This window comes from Papio anubis, chromosome 16 (genome assembly GCF_008728515.1).
Source record: "Papio anubis isolate 15944 chromosome 16, Panubis1.0, whole genome shotgun sequence".
Taxonomy (NCBI): Eukaryota; Metazoa; Chordata; class Mammalia; order Primates; family Cercopithecidae; genus Papio; species Papio anubis.
Genome location: NC_044991.1, coordinates 17,502,573 through 17,522,349, shown reverse-complemented (window position 1 = coordinate 17,522,349; position 19,777 = coordinate 17,502,573). Strand labels below are relative to the sequence as shown.

The following is a 19,777-nucleotide window of genomic DNA, read 5'->3' as shown; positions in this document are numbered from 1 at the left end:
CTAAGTGATGCTGAAGCTACTGGCCCGGGGACCACATTCTGGAGCCACCGCCCTAGAGGACTTGTAGGGGTGTGGACGCTTTCTCATTCCAGGTGTGGTAGGGAGCAGATTTCGGCTGCTCAGAGGCTGAAGAGTTTGTTATTTGGAGAGCAGGTGACAATAGCAAATCTCTCAGAGACAGGGGCTGTAATTTAGCACTTGGCATGATGGCTTGCAAGCTGCTGGACAGAGCGGCAATCATGGACACAGCAGGCCACACCCCAGCTCTTGTGGCCACAAATGTGGCTGTGAAATGAGTTCTCGGTTCACCGTGGTATGAAGATGGCAGGAAGGATGCTTTGGAAATGTGTCAGATGCTCAGACTATGGCATCCACGGGAGATTTAGACTCAGGTTTGGTCTGAAAGTCTCAATTTCGAGGAGCAAGTTTTTACCCTGCATTTTAAAACACTGGGTTAAAAAAAAAAATCCAGGACTCAATCAGTAGCCAGATGGTATTCTGACGAAGAACACACAGGTTCCTCAGACCTGGGCAGAATCCAGGCTCTGCTATTCACTGGCTGTGTGTCATTGGCAAGTTATTAAACTTCTCAGAGCCTCAGTTTCATTATCCAGGCAATGGGGATAACAGTATCTGTCACATAGATTTATTGTGAGAATTAAATATGTAATCACAGTGCCTGGCACATGCTAAGCATGCAATAAGTGGTTGTTATTTCTTTCAGAAAAGAAGGAAGGCTTGGGTTGGGTGGGGGCCTCCTAACTCTTCCAGGTCACTTTCTAGAATTCTCGATAGAGGAAGAAGGCTGGAGTTTGAGTCCTGGCTCTCCTGGGACCTCTCCACTCCTCAGTTTCTTCGTCTGTATAAAATGTGAAAAATGATAACCTCTGAACTGTTGAATGAACTACCCATCTCATAGTTATTTTCACAAGATACAGTTTATTTGAGGAAACTTTCTAGAAATTTCTAGAAACTTAATCGCGGTATGAAAACCCAAGTTATTATGACTATAGTGTTTTCAATAAAACTCCGATGGTCTAGAAAGGTATGCTTTTTAGCTCCAAGGAAGTGTTGGCCATTCTGACATCATTCACAATAGTGGCCTCACTTTAAAACTGGAGCAGGGCCAGGCGCGGTGGCTTACGCCTGTAATCCCAGCACTTTTGGGAGGCCGAGGTGGGCAGATCACCTGAGGTCAGGAGTTCGAGACCAGCCTGGCCAACATGGTGAAACCCTGTCTTTACTAAAAGTACAAAAATTAGCCGGGTGTGGTGGTGGGCACCTGTAATCCCAGCTACTCAGGAGGCTGAAGCAGGAGAATCGCTTAAACCTGGGAGGCGGAGGTCACAGTGAGCCGAGACCACGCCATTGCACTCCAGCCTGGGCAACAAGAGCGAAACTCTGTCTCAAAAACAAACAAACAAACAAACTGGAGAAAGCGGAAGCACCAGCCCTCTCTTCAGACTGCTCAGTTATGGCACCCAGCAGGCCACCTACTTTTCCCTGGATCACTACATGTAATGCTGCAGCCTGTCCCCAGGACATGTAACCTGTTTGCACTTGTGCAGTGGCACAGACTCCTGCAACACTCGGGACAGGTGACAGGGGAGCTCCCTGGCAATGTTCCTGTAGGACTCAGGGGCCTGGGAAAGAAGGAAATCAGGGTTCCATTTGCGATGATCAGTTGGGCAACAGGAAAGCTGGCTGCCACATGTGCTGGGTCACCTTGATGACTTGAAGTTGTTGACACAACGGCTACACATCCCCCAGGCCTCAGGGGCTCTGAGAACAGACCACTCATACCACAAAGAAGGAAAACCACCGCCATGGTGCTAATAGAATGAAACCCACCTACCAAATGAATGGATGGACAAGCACACAAAAGAGAGAGCTCGGAGCCAGGAGATGGGAGCAGGAACCTAAACTGAGTTTAGTAAAAAGGACAAACAGAAATAAGCTAAACCTTCCTACCTTTCAGCCCTCCAAACATGCCTACCCTTCCATCTGAACACATAACGTCTGTCATCCATGCACAAAAAAGTACATGGCACATACCGGCATGGGGAGAGGAGGGAGATTACACAGACGTTGTCTGGAGAAAGTGGTGCTTTCCTGGCGTCACAGTGGACTAAGGTGAGCAACAAACTTCCAGATCAATAGCTTTGGCATCTGGGTTTCCCAGGAGAAAGAAGGCCTTCGAGCACCCCCAGAGTACAGCAGATAGAGCCACTCACCTGAATGTGAAGAGGGTCCCCATGTCCAGCATTGACAGCAACTCCGCCTTCGACTTGGGGAAGGAGAGCCGGTAGCGCAGCGTCTCGAATGCGGGGACGATCATTGCTTTCTTGGTGTTGGCAAGGTCGAGCTGGATGACAGACTTCCTGAAAAGAGGGGACAGGCAGAGACAGAGTCCCTGTGACACCAGGCCAAGGTCTTTTCCCCATGAGGGCGGGGTGGTCACTGGCCCAGGGAAGTGTGGGAGAGAAAGCTCAGGTCAGCCTCTCAATTAAAGATGGGGAAACTGGGCCAGGTGCGATGGCTCACGTCTGTAATCCCAGCCTTTGAGAGGCCGAGGCAGGCACATCACTTGAGTTCAGGAGTTCAAGATCAGCCTGGTCAACATGGTGAAATCCCGTCTCCACTAAAAATACAAAGAAATTGGAGGGGCATGGTGGCGCACACCTGTAGTCCCAGCTACTTGGGAGGCTGAGGCACGACAATTGCTGGAGCCCGGGAGGCAGAGGTTGCAATGAGCTGAGATCATGCCGCTGCACTCCAGCCTGGGTGACAGAGAGAGATTCTGTCAAAACAAAAAAAAACAAAAAACAGGCAAAGAAAGGAAAGAAAGGGAAGAAAGAAAAGAAAAAAAAGGAAAGAAAAGAAAGAGAAAAAAAGGAAAAGAAAGAAAAAGAAAGAAAGGAAAGAAGAAAAGAAAAGAAAAGAAAAGAGAAAAGACAGACAGGGAGCCCTGGGAGGCAAGGCAGCTTGCCAAACACTTGGGGAACCCAGAGTGGAACGAGATCTGCTGTCCCCGAGACAGAGAGCTTCGTCTTCCTGGAGAATAAACAGAGGGCAGATCAGACTGAGGGGCCGGGAGAACCTCCCACACATTTTCAGTGTGTGCTCCTGCCAGAGTCAGGCACAGAAGGAAGGCTTCAAAGGACCACAGGGGTTACAGCCCAGTCTGCTTGGTTCCCTGTGCTGGTCAATCACTCCGACTGTAGCCCTGGCCACACCAGAGCAGGTGGACGGAGAGCCGATGAGAGAATCACCCAACTGGGTACTTTCAGGTTCCATTTCAGTGACTCCTCAACTCCTTGAATTTTCCAGACTCCAAGCCTTTAAAGTAGCCAGAGCCACCCTAGGCAGCCAGCGCTGGTAAGACAGCTCTGGTATCCCCCTTTGGGGAAGGTTCTGCAAAGTCTTGCCTTAGTGCCTGGCCTTCCACTCTGCTCCTCTGAGCCCCGATCCTGCACGCCTGGGTTTGTCTGCCTTTTCCCTGCTCTGTGGCTGACACTTGGAAGGGGAGAAAGGCTCATGGTGGGCCATAAATGGCCAAGCATCTAGTGCCATATGGCATGAGGATTTTTTTTGGTTTTTGAAACGGAGTCTTGCTCTGTCACCCAGGCTGAAGTACAGTGGCGTGATCTCAGCTCACTGCAACCTCCACTCGTGATTCAAGTGGGATTCTCCTGCCTCAGCCCTGAGTACTGGGACTGCAGGCGATGCCGCCCACTTCCTAATTTTTGTACTTTTAGTAGTACGGGTTTCACCCATGTTGCCAGGCTGGTCTTGGATCTTTTTTTTTTTTTTTTTTTTTTTTTTTTTTTTGAGACGGAGTCTCAGCTGTCGCCCAGGCTGAGCGTAGCGGCCATCTCGCTCTCACTGCAAGCTCGCCTCCCCGGGTTCACCATTCTCCTGCCTCAGCCTCCTGAGTAGCTGGGACTACAGGCGCCACCACCGCCCGCTAATTTTTTGTATTTTTAGTAGAGACGGGGTTTCACTGTGGTCTCGATCTCCTGACCTTGTGATCCGCCCGCCTCGGCCTCCCAAAGTGCTGGGATTACAGGCGTGAGCCACCGCGCCCGGCCGGTCTTGATCTCTTGACCTCGTGATCCGCCCGCCTCGGCCTCCCAAAGTGCTGGGATTACAGGTGTGAGCCACTGTGCCTGGCCAGCATGAGGTTTTTAATAAACACAGACTGGATTTGAACCCCGGCAAGGTGACTTTATGGGTCCTGCCATCCTGGGAAAGAGATTTAGCTCCTCACTACCTTTGGTCCCTCATCCCTAAAATGATGGCAATAACATCTACCTCCTGGAGACTGAACAAAGTCATATACTGCCACTTGGCACATGTGGCCAGGGGCAGGCATGCTGTGACAAGTGGTCACTATTCTACTGCAGTGCTATCATGACTCTCTGACTTGGATCTTCTGTGATCTCTTTCGGCCAGGACCTAGGAATTCATTCTGGCCTCCTGCTTGGACACTGACCTTTGGGTCTCAAGGTCATCATGGCTGCCCGTTTCTATCTCTAAAATAGAGAAAGCAGACTTTCCTGGGGAAGAGGTAGGCATTGTAAGGCATTTTGAAAAACCACTGAAAGTAGCAGCCCTCCGTGGCCATAAAACTGTCCATTGAAGGCTGGGCACACTGGCTCACGCCTGTAATCCCAGCCCTTTGGGAGGCTGAGGTAGGTGGATCACAAGGTCAGGAGTTCGAGACCAGCCTGGCCAATATGGTGAAACCCTGACTCTACTAAAAATACAAAAATTAGCCAGGTGAGGTGGGGGTGCTGATAGTCCCAGCTACTCAGGAGGCTGAGGCAAGAGAATCACTTGAACCTGGGAGGCGGAGGTTGCAGTGAGCCGAGATCGCGCCACTGCACTCCACCCTGGGCGACAGAGCAAGACTCCGTCTCAAAAAAACAAAAAACAAACAAACAAACAAACAAAAACCAAAAATCAAAAAACCGTCCTCCACTGCTGTATTATTAACGTCGCTTCACTCAACCAGACTTGGAGCGTGTGCATTAGCAGGGACTAGAGCTGGCATGCAAAGAGGAATCACACCGTAAGGAAGTGACTAAGTCAGCCCAGGCCTGAATGGGACAAAACAGGGTGGCAGTCCCAGAAGGACACAGGACATCAGCAGGGCTTTGTTATCACTGAATGATGAGGGGGAATCTGGATCAGGTCAGAATAAGGACAGTTTCCTAAAACCATCCTTGGTTAACAGATCTCACCAGCTCCCAGTAAAGAGGGGGTGGTTGGGATGGGCTGGAAGTTCATTTTGGAACCCTCTGAATATCATTTGCAGTTCACTCTTTACCACAGTGCTCACATTACCTATATACCAAATAATACATAGCTCTCTCACCACTATTCCAGAGGAGGTTCCTAGAGGACGACAGCAAGATATAGCGTGTGGCGAGCCCTACTCAGCCAGTCTGAGGGCTAGAGGTTTGAGTCAGCCTGTCCTGGCCTGGATTCTTTTCCCACTTTGTCTGAACAATGTTAGTTTTCAAACATCCAAGATTCCCTCCTCTATGGCCAGGCGTCTAGTGTCAGCTAGCACTCTCTTTTGTATCAAACTTGGATTAGATATGGGCAGAGCTAGGCTCTTTACCATTCCCCCTGGAAAGGTGGGTACCTTATCTATTGATTCTGGATATTGGGGGTGGGATATATGGGTCTAAAGAATATCCTTGGACCAAGACAGCAAAGCCCTTGGAATTCCTGGGGCAGGGGGGAAGGTGTCCCTGTACTGGTGGGTGGTTGCTACCCATTCAACAATCACCCAGCACCTATGATGTGCCAGGCTCGTGAAGATACAGGGTGAAAAGAACAAGCAAAGTCTCTGCCCGCATGGTGCTTACATTCACATAAACATCTCAGGATGCTACAAGCCTAGGGACAAATCTTTGTAAACTGGGGCCCCAGACTGTATTTGTAGCTGATTATTTTATAATACAATGCTATAGAAACAGAATAGAAGGCTATGAGGGCAGAACTATAAAGGGAGTGGGCAAAACATAAAGACACATACACATATATATGCAATGGATACAGAGCTCTACAAACATGGATGTTTGTATCTATATAAGGCTCAAGTTACTATTATCATCAGTTGCTATAGGAGCTGCTTCTTGGAGATTAATTCCTGCTAGAAAATAATTCTGCTTTCTATGGAGGCAACCTGCCCCCTATACATAGAAGCAAGCTCTCAGAGTTCTCTGCCTGTCCTATCTGCACCACTGGCAAGGGCAGGTTTTTTAGGATTAGACACTTGACCCAGGCTGAGCACATCAGTTTCTTACTCTTGGAAATTTGAATAGAAATAGAGACTGGGAAAGCACTGACTTTCAGTGATGAAATGCTCTCAAGACTTCTGAACTGCTGCAGAGGGGCCCAGAGCTGCCCTGGTTAATTGTAGTCTCATGTGTTGGTTTTCAAAGTCCTAGTTTGATTTCATAAGATAACCCATCCATTATTTGCTTTGTTTTTCTTTGATTTGTTTTTATTTTACTTAAGCTACCTGGTATTGGTTTCTGTTGCCTGCAACTAAACAGCCCTAACCAATATACTGGAAGACCCAAAGCAGACAGACCCAGTAAGCAGCATGCCTCACAAATGCAGTCCTAGCAGGCCTTATTTCCCTCTACATAGACAGCACCAGATTCTGGAGCGCTTTCTGCAACCTCCCTTTAATCTCACTAAAATACAAACTGCCACAAAGATGGATCTGTCACCAGATAGCTCCATTTCAGACTCAGTTCAAGGAGGTTTCAATACTGATGTCCTGAAAGGGTCTCATTATGAAGTTGTTTCAGCAATAAAGAGACTTCATGGTACAAACTCTGAGCACCTCTGTCTTTTGAGAAGGTGACGGCAGCCTGGGTCTTTCTGCTCTGTGTTGTTAGTACATCTTACCCTGGATGGGGCTTGCTGTCCTAGGGGTCAACAATGTGCAGCCATCAGTTCTCTGGAAAGTGAGTCCTGCAGAGGATGACGTGCAGTCTTCCAGGAACAGTGGGGCAGGACGATGAGCGAGAAAGCTGAGCGAAGAGCCAGGAGACCTGAATTCTAGGTCCACCCTGAGAAGCTGAGTGACTTTGGGTCACTCCATTACTCTTTAGATTGCTAAATTTAGATTATTAAGATGGGAGCTTTGGAAGACAGTCAGGTGTAGTGGTAACAGACCAGGCATCTAGCTCTGACTCTACTAGGCTGTCTTCCTGGGCAAATCGCTTTCGCTATTTTGAGTCCTGGGGTTGATGCACTTGTAAAATATGTTGATGAGGATAAACACAGTGCTTGTGGAAGGGCTTGCTACAACGCCTGGCACACATGAAGCCCGGGGTACATGATGCCGATGATGGTTCCTTTTCTGTATCAGATGGCCCAGGCTACGGTGCCCAGTTACTTGGTCACGTACTAGTTTAGACACTGCTGTGCAAGTGTTTCATAGATGCATTAAACTGCAATTACGTTTGCACCAACCTAATAATTAACATGTACAATCAGTTAACTTTAAGGAAAGGAGATTTCCCTCGATAATGTGGGAAGGCCACACCTAATCAGTTGAAGGCCTTAAGAACAAAAACTGGGCCACGCGCGGTGGCTCACGCCTGTAGCACTTTGGGAGGCCGAGGCAGGTGAATCACGAGGTCAGGAGATCGAGACCATCCTGGCTAACACAGTGAAACCCCATATCTACTAAAAATACAAAAAAATTAGCTGGGCGTGGTGGTGGGCACCTGTAGTCCCAGCTACTTGGGAGGCTGAGGCAGGAGAATGGCGTGAACCCGGGAGGCGGAGCTTGCAGTGAGCCGAGATCGTGCCACTGCCCTCCAGCCTGGGCGACAGAGCAAGACTCCGTCTCCAAAAAAAAAAAAAGAGAAGAACAAAAACTGAGCTTTCCCAGAAAAGACGGAATACTGCCTTAGGACAGTAACATAGAAACCCTGCCTCAGTTTCCAGCCTGCTGGCCTGCTCTGTGAATTTCAGACTTGCCAACCCCACAACTGTGTGAGCCAATTCCTTAAGCTCTATCAATCTATCAATACATATATCACTATCTAGCTCTACATATTGATACATATATTACTATCCATAGGATATACTATATATATCTCCTATTGGCTCTGTGTCTCTGGAGACCCCTGAGGACTGTGATGGTAAGGCATGCTGCTTCCTGGGTCTGTCTACTGTGGGTCTTGTAATATATTGCTTAGGGTTGTTTAGTTGCAAGCAACATAAATTAATACCAAGTAGCTTACCCAAAATAAACACTGTCCTGATTCTGACCTGGTCCGGATTCCTCCTCATCATTCATTGATCCCAAGATCTGTTGATGTCCTTCTTGGACTGCCACTCTGTTCTTGTCCCCTACATGGGCCTGAGCTGACACAGTCAATTCCTTATGGTCTGACTCCTCTTTGCAGACCCTAGTCCCTGCCTATGCACAGGTTCAAAGTTTTATTGCCCTTGTCTTGTCCAAGACACCTGCAAAAACATTCACAAACCTACTACAGTATATTGGATCAAGGAATTATTATTATTATTATTTTGAGACGGAGTCTTGCTCTGTCGCCCAGGCTGGAATGCAGTGGCGTGATTTCGGCTCACTGCAAGCTCCGCCTCCTGGGTTCACACCATTCTCCCGCCTCAGGAGTAGCTGAGACTACAGGTGCCCACCACAACAACCAGCTAATTTTTTGTATTTTTACTAGAGACGGGTTTTCACCGTGTTAGCCAGGATGGTCTCGATCTCCTGACCTCGTGATCCACCCGCCTCAGCCTCCCAAAGTGCTGGGATTACAGGCGTGAGCCACCGCGCCCAGCTGGACCGAGGAGTTCTTAAAACAATCTAAATAACTCAGAACCTTGCTGATAAAATGGGAAGCCCTGTGAACGTAAGTGACTTGGGGCCAGACAGCAGCAGCTTCCAAACCTGATTGCTCCTCTCTCTCTCCTGACTTGGGCACATTCGGCAACCTCTCCCAACCACAGGTTCCCCATGTGTAAATGGAGACAATAAAGGCTTATCTCTCATCTCTCAGGGCTCTAGAGCCCAAAGCAGTGGCCGACTTAGAATTAACTCGTTACCAAACAAGTCCCCTTCCCCTTTCACAGCTGAGCCGACTGGTGCATCCAAGGCAAGAGAATGGGCGAGAGTGAAGGAGGATTCAGAAAAGTCGACATACTATTTACAGCCAGGGAAGACTTCTGCCTGCTCATCTACAGAGACAGAGCTGATGAGATCTCAGTCTCTAGCCAGTCCTCTGAGACCCTCTCTGTGTCAAAAACAGTTCAGGTGTTGCTCACACAGTAAATTCACCTCTTCCAGCCTGAGAGCGCTAACCAGTGGGGAAACTGAATTTGAGAAAGGTTATCTTCCAAAGCCCCCCAGCCTCCTCTTCCGTGTATCTTTCTTCCCCAAGCCCCTCCTCTCAGTTCACTCACGTATAAGAATAGTTCATATCCTCTTTTGCTCCAATCAGGCAAAACTGGCAAGCAGGGGAGGGGATGTGAGTGAGTAGTGAGGCTTCCTATGCCGACTGAAGGAGTAGGGATGGGTGCAGATGGTAGCTTGCCCGGGTTCTGCATAAACCAAAGAAACAGCATGGATGGAAGGGCAGAGTATTAGCTGGATGGGTTTCCCTGCAGGATGCAGTGTTCAAAGAACTATCTTGGGGCCAGGTGTAGTGACTCACGCCTATAATTCCAGCACTTTGGGAGGCCAAGGTGAGTGGATAACCTGAGGTCAGGAAATCGACACCAGCTTGGCCAACATGGTGAAACCCTGTCTCTATTAAAAACACAAAAAATTAGCCAGGCATGGTGGCACACACCTATAATCCCAGCTACGCAGGAGGCTGAGGCAGGAGAATTGCTTGAACCAGGGAGGTGGAGGTTGCAATGAGCTGAGATCATGCCACTGCACTCCAGTCTGGGCTACAGAGTGAGACTGTCTCAAAACAAAAACAAACACAAAGAAGCAAACAAAACTCATAAAGAACCATCTTGACAGCAGAGAGCAGCCCTCCTAGACAACGAATCTGTCACCAAGTTTGTTCTCAGACTTCCCAGCCTCCAGAACTGTGGGGAATAAATTTCTATTCTTTAAAAATTACCCAGTCTCCAGTATTCTGTTACAGCACCACAAAACGAACTGGACATACTACAAACCCAGTTTGATGTCATCTTCAAGAAAACAAAATTAGAAAAATAATCCATCACTGAGGTTAAGAAAATGAGAGAGCACAGTCAAGTTTAAGCAGGGACAAAGGATTCTAGAATTATCTCCTGTCTGTGTCTTTCTAAACCGGGGGGTTCAGGGGGCAAACTCAAGGCGCTGCAGGGCCATGCCAGTGATGTGGATAATGGTGTGCGCTGGTGGGGATAGAGCAGGGTGCTCAATGGCAGTGGATGCCAGGCTTCTGCGTGCAGGAGACAAAAGGGAGGGAAGACAGCAGGGGATGGGATAAACAGGAGAGCCCATGCCCAGCTGCTCCTCAATTCCAGCTGTGTGCCTGACATATGGGATGGAGCCACAGAGTCTAATATTTCAAGAGGAGTCAACTGAAATTATCTTCCACTCACTTGAGGGCTGGGTATCTCTCATGGCATGCCAGTTTGAAGGGAGGCTGAACAGTGAGAAAAAAGAGCATGATCTTTTTAATCAGATGATATAGGTTCCATCTTAATTCCACCACTTGACTAACTGTGCAATCGTGGGCCATTGTCTTAACACCCCGGGCTTTTGTTTCCTTATCTTGATAATAATAAATGCTTTATGGACTTGGTGATTAAGAGAATGAAGATAATATATTCATCAATTAATGAATATTAATGAAGCCAAAACCTAGACGCTGGGTACAGAGCTAAATGAACAGATATAACCTTTGTCCGTGCATAGCTCACAGTGTAGGGAGGGAGGAAGATAGAAGCATACTCCTCTCTGGGCGCAGAGTCATGGAAAACTTCTCATCACTGAGATGTGCTCCAATCAAGAAGCAGGAGTTAGCCAGTCAGGAAAGGGTGTTCTAGGTTATTTGCAAAGCTCTGATAACGAGGAAGCATATAGGATTGGAGAAACTGAATTTCTTAGCACCTGCCTGGTCTATTGTAGGTGGTTGATAAATGATAATAAATGCTTACATGCATTGGGTATCAAGCCCCATGCTAAGTGCTTTATATGCATTACTTCTCTTAACCAGTGCAACCTATGACTTACGTACTCGTGTTTTCAGTTTAATGATAAAGGTATTAAAGTTCTGAGAGGTTAATAAGTAACTACCACACAGCTAGTAGTTATCGTCATCATCATATAATGATGTTAGTAAAGTCTGCACCAGCTTAAAATTAAGCAGGAAACATCAATAACCAATAAAGATATATTGGGGCCAAGTGTGTTAACGCGGGGATTGTGTCTGTCTTCCCAACCCTGCAACTGGAACAATGAACTTCTTTGAGTTCATGGGTCAAGGCAGTGGTGGGAGAGTGGTTGGGAATGGAAAAAAGGGAGCAGGCAGGAGGCTACAATGTGTGTACCTATGTTCCTTAAATGCAATCTCATCCACATGGCAGATTCCACCTTGAAGAAGTAAACTGTGGCGGAGGTCAGAAAACAAAGAGTATTATGAGATTAGGAACATGTATACTGATCCTACATGTCACTGGCTGACTGAGCCTCCTACACTGGCTATTTCCTTTCATTACCACCCATGAGTTTCTCAAACTACTATAATCTGTCTTTGACTCTATGATCTGGCCAAAGTCAGCAATGTCCCCTCACTGTCAAGTCTAATAGATTTGTTCATTCTCACCTTGTTTGAATTATCTCTGCATTTAGCACTAATGACCACTCCTACTAGCCTTATCTCAAGAAGCCCATCCCATAATTCTGAAGGCATCTTTCTACTCTCTCTTGTTCTCACCAGGGTAACTGCCGTTCAGCCCACTGGATGCTGGTAACCATTTGGGACCTCTTGTGGCCCCTACTCCTTGGGCAGGGGTTGGGGAACTCCCCATGTCTGCTGTGCAAGTTTCCATGCCTGTAACAGCAGTGCCCACGCTGACTTCTTTGTGGTGTTGCAATAAATGGCGGAGGCCAATGCTGACAAGTGACAAACTATTGGGAATCGCAGAGCTGAAGGCACTGGGGCTGCTGTCAGAATGCCAGGAAAGAGCCACACTTGTCAGCTCTCAGAGCCCTGGGTTTCCACAGCCCTGTTCTGCAGCATCAAATGTCAGAGAGCCCACTGTTTAATGAAACCTGAGTCATAAGAAATCCATGTGGTTCTCATACAAGTTCTCAGGGACTCCTATGAAAGTTATATTAAAAGAGGATGGGAGGAGGTAAAGAAACCTGTGCTGGAGCGTGCATCTGTTTCAGAAATCCCAGAACAGCATTGATTTCTCCTAAGGCTTGGTGCATAGGCAATTAGAAAAACTCACCTCCCCGCACCTCCCTTCCCCACCTCCGTGGGCCTTGATGTGTCTCCCTTCATGCTCCCCTTCACGTTGGGTCTGCATCTTCTTTGGGACTGGTTCATCCTAGGCTGTTTTGCTCATTGGTGGTGGCTGCCTGCGCATGCACCTATTAGCCCTGACGGGCTTGAGGTCTGGGGTGAGCCTCTGTTCATGGTTACGTTTCCAGGTGCTGCACAGTGCCAGGCAAACAGTAGGCGCTCAGTAAGTGTATAGGGAATGGAGGAATCTATTTGTAATTGTCCTATGCGGTAGAGAGGATGGGACTGTGAAGAGGGCTCTTTGGAAGTCACAAAGACCTGAGTTGACATGATAGCTCTGCCATTTAAATACCTACGACCTTTGGGCAAACTTACCTTCTGTGTTTTAATATCACTTGTATAATGGGAATAAAAGCACTTATCCTTGACTACGTTGTCATAAAAAAGACAACATTTGCCCAGGGCCTAGCACAGCACCTGCCACGAGAGAAGGCACTTATAAACAGTGTTTTTTCCTTATTTGGTCCTTTACAGATGGTCATGCACTCATATTCTGATGGATGCTCGTAAGAAGTGGATCAGCCAGTGGCGGTTAAAGACAAAGCAGAGGCCCGGGTCTGAGATGCACCATCATTTTCTTATTTCAGCTTATTCCTGGCAAGGTATGTGGGCATGAACCAGTGAGCTAGTGATGTGCGGTGAGGAGCAGCAGGGCCAGTGCAGCCACAGGTGTGATCAACCAGTGAGAGGCAAAGAAGGGCACACGTGCGTGTGTGCATGCGTGTGGGTGCTCATGTGACTTTGGGAGACTACGAGAAGCCCTCTTGTCTCCAGCTGTCCCTCACAGCCGTTTAAACTGACATAATAGTGCTAGACGTAAGCACTGCTTTTGACCAGCGCAATGGGAAATCATGTGAATGACACCGGAGGATTGAGCAGCCTACCTCAGGGTGACAACCCGTGGGCAGAGAGGAAGGAAGGAGCCATCTGTGCTGCTCACTCTGGAGGCAGACCTCAGCACAGCCCCGTCCTCCTCTTGTCTCATCCCTAAACATACAAGCCAGCGAGCAGGGTTTGCTCGATTCTACGCCAGTTGTCTAGGAAATGAGTTCTTGGCAGACTGGCTTCCAGGAGCTATGTGGCGACAACAGCAAGGACTTGCAAACGAGGGAGACAGGGCGGCCCACAGAGTGCCACTGTAGAATATACACGTAATACACGAGGTCACACATGGGCATGGCCTCTGAGAGCCAGAAGGGCTCCCAGGCATGAGCAAGATCCGGTGGCTCCTTAATGGATGGCGTTAAGATTTCCAGAGGGAGAACCTGTCAGTCAGAGAGGGGCAGGTGAGGAAGAGAAGCTAAGAAGCTTTTGGGGCAAATTTTACAAATAACCAGTAATAACAATTGCCACAGTTTACTGAGCACTTGACCATGTGCAAGGCTCTGGGCTAGAGACTCTGTCTCCATCATCTCAGGTAATGCTCAACATTCCTCTCTAATTACCCCACTGTCCTGATGTTTACTGTTACTAATAACAGCTAAACATTGTAGAGCACTTGCCATGTGCTGGCATAGAGTTAAACCCTGGCTGGGGATCACGGAGGCCTGGCACTGAGGAGGGCAGCTGTGCAGCAGACTGCCCGGATTCAGAGACCACCTTCGTGGACACTCACCAGCTCATACTCTTGAACACATTCCATCTTTGTGCCACAGTTTTCTCCTCTGTGAACTGCAGACTGTATTAGTACCTGTGCTGTGTGACTTTGTAAGAACTACATGGATTATCTGGTGCAAAGATTAAAACAGTTCCCTAGTGGATAGGATACACTTGGCAAATGCAAGCCACGATGACGGTCATGGCCATCATGATGAAGAGAAGATGGGCCTATCGGGCAACTGGATCAATAAACAGGCTAAGCATAGAACACCTATGGATAAGCCTAAGATGAGCCAGTTATCCTTTTCCTTTTTCTTTCTTTTTTTTTGAGATGGAGTTTCTCTCTTGTTGTCCAGGCTGGAGTACAATGGCGCAATCTCGGCTCACCGCAATCTCTACCTCCCGGGTTCAAGCAATTTTCCTGCCTCAGCCTCCTGAGTAGCTGGGATTACAAGCATGCGCCACCATGTACAGCTAATTTTTGTGTTTTTAGTTGAGACGGGGTTTCTCCATGTTGGTCAGGCTGGTCTTGAACTCCCGACCTCAGGTGATCTGCCCACCTTGGCCTCCCTAAGTGCTGGGAGTGTGCCCAGCCCACCACTTATCCTTTTAGTACTGCTGTGCCCGTGGGCATGTTACTTAGCCTGAACATCCTCCTTTGTAAGATGAATTGCGGTGAGCTTTAATGGTAAAACACAGGTGAAAGGGCTCGTAACAGTGCTTGGCGCACAGTAAGTGCTCAATAAATGTTAAATGTTATAGATACAGCAGAGTTAAAACAATGAATGAGCCCAAGGAAATGTCACCTGGTAATGTCTCCGGGCAGGCAGCCAGTCAGCTTCGCCTGGTCCCACCCCTACCTGGCTTTGTTCACATGTCTGCACTCATTCAACAAGTATTTATAGAACAGCCATGATATGCCAGGGAAAATGTAAGGGGGTAGGTGGTTAGATGTCAAGCTGGGCAGAAAAGAATCAAACAGAAAGCTGGCATTCCTACACAGTGTCAGAATATAGTCTCTACCCAGTGTGGCACATCTGTCCTCCAGAAGGGTGCCGGGTGCAGTGGCTCACGCCTGTAATTCCAGTACTTTGACAGGCAGAGGTGGGCGGATCACTTGAGGTCAGGAGTTCGAGACCAGCCTGGCCGACATGGCAAAACCCCATCTCTAATAAAAAATACAAAAAAATTAGCCAAGTGTGGTGGCATGTGCCTGTAATCCCAGCTACTTGGGAGGCTGAGGCAGGACAACTGCTTGAAACTGGGGGGCGGAGATTGCAGTGAGCCAAGATCACGCTATTGCACTCCAGCCTAGGCGGCATAAAACTCTGTCTAAAAAAAAAAAAAAAAAAAAAAAAAAGAAGGGTTTGTCCCCAAGAAGGCAAAGGCAGTGAGGACAGTAGAGATACTTTACATTTTGGGCATGGATTAAAGATGAGGATTTCTCACGCCTGTAATCCCAGCACTTTGGGAGGCCAAGGCGGGCGGATCACCTGAGGTCAAGAGTTGGAGACCAGCCTGGCCAACATGGTGAAACCCCGTCTCTACTAAGAATACAAAAATTAGCCGGGCGTGGTGGCAGGTGCCTGTAATCCCAGCTACTCAGGAGGCTGAGGCAGGAGAATCTCTTGAACCTGGGAGGCAGAGGTTGCAGTGACCGAGATCGTGCCATTGCACTTCAGCCTGGGGACAAGGGCGAGACTTCATCTCAAAAAAAAAAAAAAAAAAAAAAGATGAGGATTCTGCAGGGTCAGTGAAAGGGGTCGGAAACCTGTGCCAGTCTCATGAATGTGGAAAGTCTCAGCAGAGTGAAGCTGTCCAGGTCTTGGAAATGCCACGATGTCTCAGGCCCTTCTCTCCCCTCATTTAGAGACCTTCAGTGTGCACCCACGTCAGGTCATTCGCTTGTTAGTTTAAGCTCCTGTATCTCTCAGCCTTCTATCTGTGTGAATCCCGATGCTAGCAATGGCACATACAGTGGCAATGACCACCAGGGTGCAAACCTCTGAGGGCCAGAACTTAGTCTTCCCTGTTCACTGTTCTAGCCCCAGCACCTGAAACAGTGCCTGGTCACGCAGACACATGGAACAAAGAATGTTTCGGGCATTCCTGGGTGCTTTCCAAATACTATTAGCTCTAATGTTCTCAGTTCCTTAAGAACTGGGGAAGAGGAAAAAGCAGTATGATTCCCATTTCACAGATAAAGCAAGTTAGAGAGGTTAAGTGCATTTCCCAACGTTAAATACATTCTAAATAAAGAGTACTCAGCATCAGTCAGTCACGGTGGTTCACGCCTGTAATCCCAGGGCTGTGGGAGGCTGAGGCAGGAGGATTGCTTGAGCCCAGGAGTTTGAGACTAGCCTGGACAATATGGTCTGGGTTATGTTTATTTTTCTAAAAGGAAATTTGAAAATTAGCTGGGCATGGTGGTATACACCTGTAGTCCCAGCTACTTGGGAGGCTGAGGCAGGAAGATTGCTTGAGCCCAGGAGTTTGAGGCTGCAGTAAGCTGTGATTGCACCACTGCACTCCAGCCTGGGTGACAGAGGAAGACCCTGTGTCTAAAAAGAAGTAAAGGAGGAAAGGAAAGGAAAAAGGAAAGATGGAAAGAAAGAGAAAAGGAAAGAGAGAGAGAGAGGCTGCAAGCAGTGGCTCTTGCCTGTAATCCCAGGACTTTGGGAGGCCTGGGAGGGCAGATCACTTGAGCCCAGGAGTTCAAGACCAGCCTGGGTAACACAGCGAAACTGTCTCTACAAATGGTTAAAAAAAAAAAAAAAATTGGCCGGGAGTGATGGCGCATGGCTATAATCCCAGCTACTGGGGAGACTAAAGTGGGAGAATCACTGGAGCCGGGGGAGGTTGAGGCTGCAGTGAGCCATGATTGCACCATTACACTCCAGCCTGAGCAACAGAGAGAGAGAGAGAGAGAGAGAGAGAGAGAAGAAGAAGCATGGAAAGAAAGGAAGAAAAGAGAGAAAATGAGAAAAGAGAGAAAGGGAAAGAAAGAGAGAGAGAGAGAGAGAAAGAAAGGAAGGGAAGGAAAGGTGTGGAGGGGAGGGGAAAGAGGGAAGAGAAAGGGGAGGGAGAGTACTCTGCACTGAAATGCAGGTCTGAATGACCCTCAGGGACAGCAACGTCACCTACAATGCAGTATACTGCCTGGCACATAGTAGATACTCACTACATAGTGTTTGAAAGAATGAGTATCAATATATAGTTTCTCATTTTCAGAAAGAGAAAAAACGTAGATGGTCACATGAAGCTACCTAGGCTGCACAGGAGGTGGCAGAGTTTGCAATGGCAGGGGTTGGGTTGGAGCAGGGGCCTAGCACAGAAGTCCAATCAGAAGCCCAATACTGAATAGGCCAAGGGGCAGAAAATGAACTCCTGCTGGGCACCCACCATAACCCCACAGGAGGCTATGATTAGCTCCTATGTTAACTGAGGAAGTGAAAGAATGGGGAGATGAAGCAAGCAGCCCCAAGTCACACACTTGATTAGTGTTGTGGAACCTGGCTTCAAAGGCAAGCCTGCGCAACTTGTGTCATGCCCCACTGACTTTCACTTGACATTTCTGAGATCAAGAGTGAAAGCTGGACATCCAGGAGCTCATTCTTTAGAAAAAGTAGGTGACGGGGCTGGAAGGAGATTTTAGTGAAACTCTGCAGCTATTGTCCATGCATACAGCTGATTCCATTATTTTCCGATTGATCTGTTTGTTATGGCTGTACTATTAGCTTGTTGCTAAGCAACTGCTCAAAGAGCTAAGATGCTGAACTTTTTTTGGTAACCAAGTAGAACCCCAAAAAGGGTGATATAAATAAGTGTTTGGGGGTACAAGCTGAGGGCTGCCGGTCAGCCTGCTCTGGTACCCTGGAGGTTTGGGAGTAACCTGGCCCCTTCGACAGTGAGCAGGCTGGCATGGAGGAAAGCTGCTTTCTTCCTCCTCTAATGCTAACATTTAACCTCTCTGGGGCCTCAGTTTGGTCACCCGTAATGGTGGTTACCTTAAAGAGCAATGTGAAGAACAGAGGTAATGACAGAGCGCAGCTAGCAGGGTTTCTGGTGCATGGTAAGGGCTCAATAACTTGTAACTGTCATCATTTTTCATAATTAAAAAATGTATTTTTTTGAGATAGGGTGTTGCCCTGCTGTTCAGGATGGAGTGCAGTGGCACAATCATGGCTCATTCTATCTTCCATTGCCTGGGCTCAGGCGATCCTCCTGTCTCAACCTCCCGAGTAGCTGAAACCACAGGCGTGCTCCACAATGCTTGGCAATTTTTTTAATTTTTTTTTTTTTTTTTTTTTTTGAGATAGAGTCTTATTCTGTTGCCAGGCTGGAGTGCAGTGGTGCGATCTCGGCTCACTGCAACCTCCACCTTCCAGGTTCAAGCAATTCCCCTGCCTCAGCCTCCTGAGTAGCTGGGAATACAGGCGTGCACCACCATGCCCAGCTAATTTTTGGTATTTTAGTAGAGATGGGGTTTCACCATGTTGACCAGGATGGTCTCGATCTTCTGACCTCGTGATCCACCTGCCTCAGCCTCCCAAAGTGCTGGGATTACAGGTCTGAGTCACGGTGCCCTGCCAATTTTTAAAATTTTTCATAGATATGGGGTCTCACTATACTGCTCAGGCTGGTCTCAAATTCCTGGGCTCAAGCGATCCTCCCGCCTCAGCCTCCTAAAATGCTGGGTTACAGGTGTTAGCCACTGCACCTGGCCAATATTAACATCTTGACAGAGCTTGGGTAGAGCATTTTGTGGGAGATCAGTGCTGAGGAAGTCAGTTTCTAGAAGGGTCTGGGGGCTTCGTTGGAGTCCTCAGCTGCCACAGCAAACAGCACCCTTAACCTCAGCTCACACCAGTGAAGCTATGGTGTGTACAAGGGGCATCTACTGGTAACGTCTGGATCAGAAACGAATCTGTCTACTCACCTGAAAAAATGTCCCTGAAACCAAGGGTAAGTTGATGTGATTACTTCATATGAAAAGAACAGTGCCTGCTTATTTGGGGCTTCGAAGAGAATCACATTCCTCATTGATTCTCACAAATACTCTGGTGGCCTCGGAATTGTCTAGGTCAGAGGTTACACCCTCGTCGTTTGGGGTGGGGTTGTGAGGGGTCAAGGCAGCCTGAAGACACATTTGGTCGGCCTCAACAGCACTGGAAACAATTTTTTTGCTCCAAATCATCATCCAAAAACAATTTTTGAAAATTAGCTGCCAACATTAAAGAAAACATTTTATATGAAAATCCAGATTTCCAACTCCTCTTGAAAAATATGAATACCCAGTAACCTTCCCTGCCTCCCTAAAGCAATAATTATACAATTGTGTGGAGAGATGACTGGCTCCTTGAGACCACGGCTCCGGTCTCTCTATTGAATTGTACTCAGCATTCTTGGGAAAAGTCTGGGAAGAAGGTAATAAAGTTTTAAAACCAATTTGCAATATTTCAAAACCCCTGAGGGGAACCACATACCTTCTTGTGACAAGGTGGCTAAGGCCAACTACCACCTCAAGTGACTGTGCATTAAGCAAATGCTAAGTAGAAGGGCACACGAGCTACCTCACATCAAGTAGGGTCTGCATTAGCAGTGAACAATGTCTTTAATTAATAAAAACATAGAAAGAA

General features: G+C 47.8%; 1 protein-coding gene across 1 annotated transcript in view; it reads right to left on the bottom strand.

Moving 5' to 3' along the window:
* Positions 1-19,777, bottom strand: part of LARGE1 (LARGE xylosyl- and glucuronyltransferase 1) — a 697,253-nt gene that overhangs the window by 8,222 nt on the left and 669,254 nt on the right. The window contains exon 13 of the mRNA XM_003905455.5: positions 2,235-2,381. Within this exon, the coding sequence (XP_003905504.1) occupies positions 2,235-2,381 (147 nt within the window). The remainder of the gene's footprint in view (positions 1-2,234; positions 2,382-19,777) is intronic.